The 12,254-nt window shown below is 49.2% G+C and overlaps 1 protein-coding gene across 1 annotated transcript; it reads left to right on the top strand.

Moving 5' to 3' along the window:
• The first annotated feature begins 963 nt into the window (after positions 1-963).
• On the top strand, positions 964-10,333 carry qsox2 (quiescin Q6 sulfhydryl oxidase 2). The gene is made up of 13 exons (XM_084945575.1): positions 964-1,075; positions 1,194-3,006; positions 5,485-5,585; positions 5,689-5,737; positions 5,903-6,008; positions 6,082-6,172; positions 6,797-6,942; positions 7,021-7,176; positions 7,251-7,380; positions 7,709-7,831; positions 8,045-8,195; positions 8,512-8,700; positions 8,889-10,333. Exons 2-13 carry the CDS (start codon positions 2,766-2,768, stop codon positions 9,368-9,370), a joined length of 1,965 nt encoding a protein of 654 aa, XP_084801701.1. The 5' UTR covers positions 964-1,075; positions 1,194-2,765; the 3' UTR covers positions 9,371-10,333.
• The last annotated feature ends 1,921 nt before the right edge of the window (positions 10,334-12,254 follow it).

Consider the following 12,254-nt stretch of genomic DNA (forward strand, 5'->3'; position numbering starts at 1 on the left):
AGGGATTCCAAGTCATCACTGTGATGACTGTTGCACTTCCTGTGTCTGACTTCAGCCACTCAACCTCAATGAAATTGGAATAGTAATCCACTCAGAGGAGGTCAAAGGTCCACACGTATCTCCTGCCAGGGTGTTTCTGTGTGGATGTCGTGGATCTTTGGTCTGTTGTTTCTGCTGAGTGCTGCACACATCACAGCTGTTCACATCTCAGTGATGCTCTGTGATTTCCAGGCCAAAACAGTACTTCTCTCGCTCTGCGTCCACAGCTCTTAATCAACAAGTGACCGTCGTGAATGTGCTTTAGCATTTCTGCTCTCAGCGCCGCAGGAACGATGAGCTGCTGTCCTTTGAACAGAACTCCACCCACTACTGAAATCTGTTCCCTGTAGTTCCAGTATGACTGAATTTCTTTTGCAGCTTGTTGTTCGATCCAGAACTGTCTCTGTACGTTTAGTCAGAATCATATCACTCCTAGTTTCCTTTCTGAATTCTTCTAGTTTTGCGCTTGACACAGGTAAGATCATCACCTGAGCTTCTATGTCATCATCAGGTGAGCTGGTCACTGGTAGATTATCTCTGGATAACATGTCTGTGATGTAAATGGTAAATGGACTGATTCTTATATAGCACTTTCTTTCTATACTTAGTGATTCCTAACTCCATTCAGACACAGAGCAACTTGGGGTTAGTATCCGCCCAAGGATACTTGACATGCAGACTGAACCACTAACCTTCTCATCAGTAGGTGACCTGCCCCCCCCCTCCATGTGTATGTGTATTATGTATTCCTAATGAGACTGTACATAGTAGTTTCTGATCTGTCTCCACGTTCACTTCTCTTCCATATTCGTACTGATGGAAACGTTCTGCACTGCTAACATCTCTTTTTCTCTTTGTGCGTAACGCTGCTCAGTTTGTCAGTGAGTGGATGGGTAAGCAGCTGGATGGTCATCTTGTAGTAAGACAGCACCGAAGCCACTTTTGGAAGCATCGACGGATTGTGTTACTGGAAGCTGTACGTCATAGTATCTGAGTATCTGAGTACCGGGCTTCCACATGAACTACATCTGAATCAGTAACTATTCATACCTATCATGACACTGACCACAAACCGTCCCCCGGTTATTTTGTAGTACTGGTAGTAGTATTTATAGCAGTATTTGTAGTACTTTTGTTTGTTTTGATTGTTTCAGAGTTTGAGGATTCAACCGCCGGGTCCTCCAGTCTGCAGCCCAGGCTCCCCCAGTGCCCCACTGGTCAGATACTGGTGAAGCTTGTTTCAGTGAGGGGTCACAGATCAGAAATGATCAAAACTACAAACATGAATATTTCACCCTGCAGACCAGCAGTGGTGAAGAAGCGGAGGGCGGAGCTTGGTTTGCCTGCGAGTCTGAAGCGGCGTCATCACTAACGTGTTGGTGAGCGCCGTGGCTCAGCTTCCATCGGCACACCTCTGAACAGCTGTGACAGTACGCACGCTCATTTTAACATTCAGCAGAGCTGATCTTTGCCTGCCAATCCAACCAAGTCAACCTTCAGGACCTCCGGTTGTTCTGCTGCTCGGCCTGCAGGGGGCGGCAGAGAGCCATGCTGCTTTCACAGGCTGTAGGGAATTGGAAACTCCAACAGAAACCAGATTAAAGCAGGATTGAAACAGCGAGCTGAAGCTCGGAACAAGAAGAATGGATGCCTTTGTTTTTTCCTGCATTATAAATCAAGCGCTGCTTTCTCTTACAGTCTGATATCTGTCATCAACCTGTGGGAGCCTCATGAATGTCTCCGCCTCCATCACCTGCTGCCCCGCAGGACCAACTCAAGTTTTATTAATAGGGCTGTCAGATGTGTACCAACCTGACCTCTGACAACACAGCTGATGGTCCCAACCCCATTAAGAAGGCAAGAAATTTCACCATTGAACCCGTGTGAAAGGCACACCTGTGAGGTGAAACCATGTCAGGTGACTACATCATGAAACTCACTAAAAGAAGAACGAGGGTTTGCAGCGCTGTCAACAAAGCAAAGGGTGGAATCTAAAACATAAAACATATTTAGAGTTATCTATCATTTTTTCTTTGCTGCATAACTCCATATATCTTCATATATTTGATGTCTTCAGTTTGTATCTATAATGTAGAAAGTAGCAAAAGTAAAGAAAAACCATGAAATGAGAAGGTGTGTCCAAACTTTGACTGGCAGTGCAAAGGGGAATTTGTGCTTAAATTGAAATTACATTTTTTTCTTAAAGAAATGGTTTAGTTCATGTAATTTTTCTATCACGTGTCATTTTCATTGCAAATATTAATCACGATTAAATTAAATGCAGTTCCAGCTGTAGAGGAGGTCCACACTCCCGTGTGAACGAAGTACCGACTGGAACGGACAAGCACGCGAGTACGAACATGCGTACTTGAGTATTAATGCACGGCTCTCATCAATGAAGTCTAACTTTTCCGATTACTCGTGAACGCAGCAGAGGGATAACGCGTCAGACCGCGCGCAGCGCACGCTCGTCGGAGATCGTCTATTAAAGCAACACGAGCCACAGCGTCACGGACACTGTCCCACTCAAACTAAGACACACAGAGACAGACTGCGCGTGCGCCGGTGTCCCGGTATAGGCTCGGAGTGAGGCCTCTGTCGGCTGCTCTCCGAGCTTCGTAGGTTCAGCGGGCCTCTGCTCTCATGTCTCCCCGGCTGTTGAGGCTGGTTTCCGGCTCGGACTCTGCGGTTCTCTGACTCCCTGTTCGCGGTGTATTGGTTCTCGGATGGCGGCGATGCTCTGGCTGGGAGCGGCGGCGGCGGTCTTCTGCCTGGTGCCCGGCTCCCTGGGAGGCGCAGGCCGGCTCTACACGGAGGAGGACCCGCTGGTGATCCTGAGCAGCGACAGCCTGAAGTCCGCCGTCACTAACTCGTCCTCGGCCTGGCTCATCCAGTTCTTCTCGTCCTGGTGTGGACACTGCATCCAGTACTCCAGCACATGGAAGGCTCTGGCCCAGGACGTGAAAGGTACTGCTGCGAAGATACTCGGTTCCCCGTGCGTTCGGGTCAAACCAGACTCTGTTCAAAAATCTGCTGTTTACATCGTGTCCGTTAATCGGTCAAAATAGGACCAAATTTTAAGTCTGAGTGCTTTCCGATGAAGTCAGATCTCTGTACCGATTCGGCGTTAAAACAATTAACAATAAACTTATCAGTTGTTTATTTTAGCTCATTTTCCTGCTGCTAGCTCGCTCTTGTAAATGTTTTCGGTTGTTCAGAGAAACTTAAATGTAGCGTTTTTTCAATGGGGTTCTGAATGGCGGGGAGACTGCGTGTGTGGACGTGCTGGGGCAGGTAAATCATTCAAACTACAGACCGAAGGAAGCGACATCCCGGGATGAAGGTGTGCTAACGATGAGGGCAGCTGGGGACACAGCGTCAGGTGCTAACGGCAGGTAGCCAACAGTGCGAGGGACTCAGGTGTGTCCCTGCTGAGTGGAACAGACTGGGTAACAAAGGTTTAAGGGCTTTAAAGGCTGTCAGTTCAAAGGTCACAGCTAAAAGTTGAAATGACTGCAGAGATACTGATCAGTATTTGAGACTCTTGATTTGTGTCTTTGGTTATTGATCAGCGATTGGCTGCACTGATTGGAAGCCAATGAGGGCCACACCAGAGCAGAAGGTGGATGAAGGTAAACACTGATGTTTGTTACTGGAGTCACCAATGCAGACGTGTCCCTCCTGGGCCTCCGGAGCTTGAGGACCCGATGGTGTTTGTACTGAAGCACCTGCGGCTCCTAATCTTTTCCCACCAGATCGAACACACACAGTTTCCATTCACATGTTTGTATACCTGTCCACGTGAGGACCCTCCCTCTGACCGTCACCTGCGTCGTCTTTCCCTGCAGACTGTTTTTCCTAAACCTCTCACCTGTACGTTTAAAGCGCTCCTGTCCTCTGTGATCTGGATGTAAAGTGAATTTTGTGGATGTTTTCGTCACCCAACACCAGTAAAGCCATAAGAGGCTCTCTGTTCTGGGAGAGGCCTGGGGTTGCTCAGCCCTCCTGAACACTTGGAGGTCTTCAGACTTCTTCTCTGGTGTTCTGGACCTTTGTCAGAGGAGTATGTGGGCTCTGCAGCAGCTTCTGTCTAACACTCATGAGGTTTCCTCACTTCCTCTTCCTGTTGCGTCCCGTGTGTCACAGCCCCTCCCTGCCACAGAGGCAGCGAGGAGATTTGAGAAAGTTTTTTACTGAGAGTTTAACCAGTTTCTGATGAAACAACCCCGACCTCCCAGCGAGGCCGGATCACTGCACGTGTGCACAAACATGTTGCTCTGAGGAAGACTACATGAAAGTTTCAGTTCCATTAGCAATAATAAGTATTGGAAGCAGTCGTTGTAACACAGGCTTTGGATTTGAAGCCAGTTAAAGTCAGCTCAGCATCACTGAGTGCCACAGGCGTCACATTTTAATCCAAGTGTCACCCTTCATCTACAGCACTGTGCAAAAGTCCTGAGCCGCCCCACATCTCTTTATATTTTGCAGGAGACACACTGTTGTAGTTTTTTAAGTCTTGAGTAATCACTGCCCAAGATTTTTGGACTGCTAATAACCAGAATCGTTTCCCAGCATGCTTTGCAGTGTGTCCTAAAAAATGCAATGAAACTGGACTTTCTACAGCAGATGAGCAGCGTGAAGAGTCATGTCCAGTCACAGACATTTGTGTTTGCACATTTCCAGAAAGCGCTGCACATATTTCAAATTTTCCTCTGAAATATAAAGACATGAGGGGCGGCTCAGGACTTTTGCACAGTGCTGTGGATAAACTGGTGAAGGGAGCTGCTTTAAATAGAAGTACCTGACACCTGTGCAGCACGGGGCTGCAGCACGGGGCTGCAGCCTGCTTCAGGACTCAGCAACGCTCACACAGTCCCAAACCGTGTGTAACCGACAAAATAACCAGTCTTGAAACACGCCCTGACTAACACACACACACACAGTGACACACACGCTTCCTTTTAAACCTGCAGAGGTAAATGGTGACTGCTGCCGCCCTCTGCAGGCTGCAGGGGGTAACTGCACGCTCCCTCTGTGTTACCATCAAAGAGACAAAATAGAAGAATGAAAATCAGAGGAAATCGATGTTTCTGGCACCTGTTTGAACTTTGGCCTGAACGACACACCTGTGGCTGAAACACACCTGGACCTCGGTCTGCATTCAGCCTGTGTTTCTCCCGCCGTCGGTCTGTCTAACCGTCGTGCAGGCGTCCGCGGGGTGAAAAGGGATGAATGGCGAGTCTTAGGCGCACACTCGTTACGGCTATTAGAAAGTGAGCGAGTGCAGTTCTGATGAATCGCGTCATCGTAACTCATGACGACTCCACACATAACGAGCTCGTCCACCTCCAAACTGGATGGCACCTGTCAGCAGGTTAAAGAAGCTGTGTGTGTGTGTGTGTGTGTGTGTGTGTGTGTGTGTGTGTGTGTGTGTGTGTGTGTCAGAGTGGCAGGATGCCATCAGCGTGGGTGTGTTGGACTGCGCTCAGGAGGAAAACTTTGACGTCTGTAAGGACTACAGCATCAAGTTCTACCCCACCTTCAAGGTACGTCAGCATGTACCTGCTGCAGGTGTTTACACTGATGCCGGTTAGTGTCGCCCCCTGCAGGGGCTGATGGGTAATAACCACCTCATTTTTCTATCCTCAGTTCTTCTGGGCCCACAGTCCACCATCGGAGCGAGGGACGACCTACAGAGGTGAGACTCACCTGAACGTCCCGCTCACTTCCTTCCTGCCTTCCTTCCTTCCTTCCTTAGGATTCGTTAGGACTCGATTAAAAACAAACACAAGAGTCGACCTTTTAAATAAAGACATTTATTTTTGTTTATGTTGTTAAAAACGGTGACTGCGTGTGTGTGCAGGTGCAGACCGGTCGATCCCGTCTGTCCGTCAGCTGATGGTGAACGTCCTGCAGAACCACACTAATCTGGATCGGCCCAAGCACTGCCCTCCTTTAGAGCCCTACAGGTACCTGGACCTAAACCTGGACCGGGTCGGAGTCTGTGCCACTGCTAACCTCGCTCTTTATGTTCGTCTGCAGCGCTGCTCAACTGCTACCTCTGCTGGGTCAAAGGTCAGATCACTACACGGCCATCCTGGTGGAGGAACCGGACTCGTACGTGGGACGAGAGGTAACCAGAACAGGAAAAAGGAGACTCGGTCAAAGTCACAGATCAGAACGGGAACAGGAAGCGCTGTCCGATAAACCTGCAACACACAGAGACGAGCGCGTCGATTTAGAAAACTCAGTGTAGCTTCCGTTTATATACGTTTACAATACAGTCTGTGTGCTCTTATTTTGAAAGTTCAGTCACCACCAACCTGCTGAGGACTTCCTATCCTGCTTTCCTACAGCACACTTTGCCCGTCTGTACATCAGTGCATCTGTCTGAGGGAGCCCTTCAGCCTCATGTGTCTCTGATGTCCAGCAGGGGGCGACACTGTGAAAATGAGCTCACCTGCAAACTTCCTGCTGATGAGTTTGAGTTCTCATCAGCAGTTTCAGCTGTGACAGAATAAACATGACGTTTATGTTGGAGATGATGGCCCCGTTAGAGTCAGAGGAACAGGAAGCAGGGGAGCATTCAGGGCGGGGCTAGTTACATCCAGGTTATAAAGATGGAGGTGGTACAAATGCCCACCCCAAGAGTGACATCATGGTAGTTATGGCCATCTTTAATATACAGTCTGTGTTCCGTACGGGTGCTGCATGTGTTGGTTGGTGTCCTCACCTGTACAAACCTGTGTGTCTCCAGGTGATCCTGGACCTGCTGCAGTATTTGGGTGTGCAGGTGAAGAGAGCTCTGAGCTCTGATCGCCCCCTGGTGGACGCTCTGAAGCTCACTGCCTTCCCTTCCATCTACCTGCTTCATCCCAATGGGACACATGCACACCTGCACAGGTAAAGTTGAACCCTTTGACTAAAGTAACAGGGGGAGTAACCGATGTTCGATTTTCTGACTGACACCTCCTTCTGCAGCGAGAAGCCGCTGCGTTTCTTCTTCTCCTCCTTGCTGAGGACGTTACCTGGAGTCCAGCGCCGTTTGAAGTCGAGCAGCACCAGCAGTTCCGGTGCGAGCCAGGTGGGGGCGCTGCCGGGCAAACAGAACACAGAACCATGGAGGGACTTTGACAGGTAAGAGACTCGCTCTGATCGGGTCAGGTAGAATGACTCGGACCTCAGATCAGCTGACCTGTACGTCTCCGCAGGTCTAAGGTGTACACGGCCGACCTGGAGACAGCCCTCCACTACCTGCTGAGGGTCGAGCTGGCTACCCATAATACACTGGAGGGGGAGGAGCTAAAGATCTTCAAGGACTTGGTGACTTTAGTGGCAAAGGTAACCACGGCAACCAGAGCAGCTTTGCATAACTCACAGTTCATAATACTCAGTGCAGCCTGTGCCTGAAACAAGCTGTTTTAGCTCCTCCTCCAAGATGGCGTGATTCTCACGCATGATCAATGAAAGTGTTGCCATGGAGACCTGCCATCGTGTTCATCCTGTATGGGATTCAGCGTCCCTCTGAGCTGACAAGATCACGGGCCCCACGAGCAGGAAAGGCGTGGAGTCGTCTGCAAACACAAGTTCACAAACCCGCCACAGCTGCTGTCACCGTCTCGTTCATTTAAGCACAAACTGACGCTTCTCTGTGTTTGCACCTGTGCAGCTGTATCCAGGTGGCGGCTCTGTGGTGAAGTTAATGGAGACGCTTTCTGATTGGCTGCTCAGCATGCCGCTGCAGCGAATCCCGTACCAGGCCGTCCTGGACCTGGTGGATAACAAGATGAGGGTGAGACACTGAACGCCAGTGCTGCGGTCGATACTCAGGAAACGAGTAATAGATTACACATCAGTCATACAGAGCCTTATGTAGTTACTCACTGGAGAAAGTAACTTGTCACACTGCTGTTACAGAATGTAATCTGATTACACTAACACTTTACTTTGGTACAGTATTACAGCCGACACACACACAGATGCTGACTTCCCGCTTCCTGTGTAGATCTCAGGTGTGTTCTTAGGGGCGGAGCTTCGTTGGGTGGGTTGCCAGGGGAGTAGGGCGGGGCTTCGAGGCTACCCGTGTTCCCTCTGGACCCTGTTCCATGTTCTGACTGTTCAACATGACGCCAACCCCACCGCACTGGACAACACAGGTACACGCGCACACGTGCACACTCGGGTAGCCTGTGTGTGTGTGTGTGTGTGTGTGTGTGTGAGTAAAAGGTGTCTGATGTTTGGTGCCAATCCAACAGTGTGATCGCCCCACAGCTGAGCTCAGTTTGTTTTCCACTTTATAAAAAGTGTTCAGTTGTTGTTGTAACTCAAAGGAAAATTCCAGAACGTTTCCCTTTCAGTGTTTAGGGATCAGAGCTCTGCTCGTCTGCAGCGCTCCCTGAAAACAGCCGCTGTGCACGAGCAGAGCAATAAAACCCACCAGTGACTCTAAACGGACCCGCCTGTGTGACACAGGTCTGGAGGCTGAGGCGGCGCCGGTGCTGCAGATGATGCGCCGCTACATCCGAACCTTCTTTGGCTGCCGGGAGTGCGGCCGGCACTTCGAGCAGGCAGCAGCGGTCGGCATGGACAACGTACAGAACCGAGAGCAGCAGATCCTCTGGCTGTGGCAGCAACACAACAGGGTCAACATGAGGCTGGCAGGTAACACGCAGACAGGCGCGCACGCAGACAGGCGCGCACGCAGACGCGTGCACACTCAGACATCCACACGCGCACAGTCTTTATACACACAGGAAGCTTGCTGAGGATCAGAATTATTGATCAGATTTATTGATGATCGCTGTCATCCGAACCTTGTTGACCCTCCTCTTCTCCCCCCGCCCCTCCAGGCTCTCTGAGCGACGACCCCCTCTTCCCTAAAGCTCCATGGCCAAGCCCCTCCCTCTGCGCTTCCTGCCACGAGGAGAAAAACGGCGTCCACGTCTGGAACCAGGACAACGTCCTCCGCTTTCTACGACAACACTACGCCGCCTCCAACCTGTCCCCCGAGTACTCCGTGACCCCCCCTCGACTTCCTGCTCCTCCAGTTCCCAAGGAGCACGAAGGAGGCGTGAGGAGCGACTCGGAGAAGAAGTCCTCCACCCAGACTCCTCGTCCAGCACGCCAGGCTGTGAAGGGGGAGGAGAGGAGGGAGGTGGTGGGTGTGGCTGGAGGAGGGGGCGGAGTCTGGCTTCTGGGCTTTAACAGTGTGGACATGAGTCTGTGTGTGGTGCTGTACGTGTGCTCCTGCCTCTTCCTCATGCTCCTCTTCTTCTTCTTTAAAGTGCGATCCAGGAGGTGGAAGCTCCGCTCCTCCCGCCTCCACGTCTGACCCGGACCGGCCCGGGTGGAGCCAGGACCAGAGCTGGTTCTGGTTCAGGACTGATTCCGTTTTCAGCTGTTTCTCATAGACTGATCGGCGCCTGATCAGATGATGGCAGGAGTTTAGACCAAATGTGAGCGGCACAAACAAAGTGATGTTTGTCTGTGGAGGCGAAGCTGAACGCTTCCTCTCGCTGGGAACACGAGCGATGAAGAACAAGCTCTGTGGCCGAGGACGAAGACCCACAACCGTGTAACTGACCCTGAGAATTATCTTAAATAAACATGTGACAGACTCTGGTCCTTCTGGGGTCGAGTGAAGCCACGACTGGACCAGAGCCGACGAGTCCGTCCCGACGGAGCCGAGATAAAAACCTCTAAACTCTGAACCGCAGTCAGCCCTGAACCAAACCACAGCCAGCCCTGGTTTTGGATTTACTCACTCGTATGTGGACACCCGTCTGGACTCTCAGGTCTGAATGTATTTATTTTTACCTGTCAAACTCCTCTGGACCCTCTGACCAGGTGTGTGAGACCTGGACAAGCCCAAGAATCCCACAGGAGGACCTAAGGGTAGACCCTTAACAGCCTGGATGTGACAGTATCAAAGTGAGTTCACTTTGTGCCAAACCTTGAACCTGCTGTGTGCGTGCTGTTGTATGTCTGTGTTTGTGAAGACTTTGTAAATTGTAGGCTTTGTGAGGACACCATAGGAGGGAAACCCGTCCCGATAAACTGATGACTGATTGTAGTTTTGAAGTTTCTTTTTGTGAAGTGATTCAAATATGAACCATGTTTATCACTTTAATTTATTTCCTGTAAATAATTCGAACCCCAAAGGCCCAGAGTGAGTTTGTTTTCTACTAAACAACCAAAATGACGAAGCACATGTGAAAGCCGTGTTTACCGGTTGTATAAATGTTTGTCTTTATGCTCCAGATTATTTTCTTCAAATAAAATAAAACTGCTGAAACCTGCAGAGGGTCGTTTTTACCCAGAAACGTATTAAACCGTTGTTTCCGTTTGTCAGGGAGTCGTGACTTTATGAAGTCCTTCAATAAGCATAATAAGCAATTCATTTTTGATGTGTTCAAATTTTACAGGGAAAAAAGAACTACAGGGTGGGCCATTTATATGGATATGCAAACTCCTCAAGATGGGTGGTGACCATGGTGGCCCTTTAGAAGTCGGCCATCTTGGATACAACTTTTTTCAATAGGAAGAGGGTCATGTGACACATCAAACTTATTGGTAATGTCACAAGAAAAACAATGGTGTGCTTGGTTTCAACGTAACTTTATTCTTTCATGAGTTATTTACAAGTTCCTGACCACGTATAAAATGTGTTCAATGTGCTGCCCATTGTGTTGGATTGTCAATGCAACCCTCTTCTCCCACTCTTCACACACTGATAGCAACACCGTAGGAGAAATGCCAGCACAGGCATCCAGTATCCGTAGTTTCAGGTGCTGCACATCTCGTATCTTCACACCATAGACAATTGCCTTCAGATGACCCCAAAGATAAAAGTCTAAAGGGGTCACATCGGGAGACCTTGGGGGCCATTCAACTGGCCCACGACGACCAATCCACTTTCCAGGAAACTGTTCATCTAGGAATGCTCGGACCTGCACCCATAATGTGGTGGTGCACCATGTTGCTGGAAAAACTCAGGGAACGTGCCAGCTTCAGTGCATAAAGAGGGAAACACATCATCATGTAGCAATTTCAAATATCCAGTGGCCTTGAGGTTTCCATTGATGAAGAATGGACCCATTATCGTTGTTCCCCATATACCACACCAAACCATCACTTTTGTTGGTCCAACAGTCTTGGAGGGATCCATCCAATGTGGGTTAGTGTCAGACCAATAGCGGTGGTTTTGTTTGTTAACTTCACCATTCACATAAAAGTTTGCCTCATCAATGAACAAAATCTTCTGCGTGAACTGAGGGTCCTGTTCCAATTTTTGTTTTGCCCATTCTGCAAATTCTGTGCTGATCTGGGTCATCCTCGCTGAGATGCTGCAGTAGCTGGAGTTTGTAAGGGTGCCATTTGTGAGTGGCTAATATCCGCCGAAGGGACGTTCGACTAATGCCACTCTCCAGTGACATGCGGCGAGTGCTACGCTGTGGGCTCTTGCTGAATGAAGCCAGGACAGACACTGATGTTTCTTCATTAGTGACAGTTTTCTTGCGTCCACATTTTGGCAAATCCAACACTGAACCAGTTTCACGAAACTTAGCAAGCAGTTTGCTAACTGTAGCATGGGAGATGGGTGGTCTCGTAGGGTGTCTTGCATTGAAATCTGCTGCAATGACCCGGTTACTGCCTTCACCAGATATCAACACAATTTCGATCCGCTCCTCACGTGTTAACCTCTTCGACATGTCAATGGCTGTGAACAAAGAGAAACTTGTAAATAACTCATGAAAGAATAAAGTTACGTTGAAACCAAGCACACCATTGTTTTTCTTGTGACATTACCAATAAGTGTGATGTGTCACATGGCCCTCTTCCTATTGAAAAAACAAAAGTTGTATCCAAGATGGCCGACTTCTAAATGGCCACCATGGTCACCGCCCATCTTGAGGAGTTTGCCCCCTCACATATACTAATGTGCCACAAACAGGACTTTAATACAGGGAGTGCAGAATTATTAGGCAAATGAGTATTTTGTCCACATCATCCTCTTCATGCATGTTGTCTTACTCCAAGCTGTATAGGCTCGAAAGCCTACTACCAATTAAGCATATTAGGTGATGTGCATCTCTGTAATGAGAAGGGGTGTGGTCTAATGACATCAACACCCTATATCAGGTGTGCATAATTATTAGGCAACTTCCTTTCCTTTGGCAAAATGGGTCAAAAGAAGGACTTGACAGGCTCAGAAA

Source organism: Perissodus microlepis, chromosome 12 (assembly GCF_051167445.1).
Source record: "Perissodus microlepis isolate ML-2025 ecotype Zambia chromosome 12, ASM5116744v1, whole genome shotgun sequence".
NCBI lineage: Eukaryota > Metazoa > Chordata > Actinopteri > Cichliformes > Cichlidae > Perissodus > Perissodus microlepis.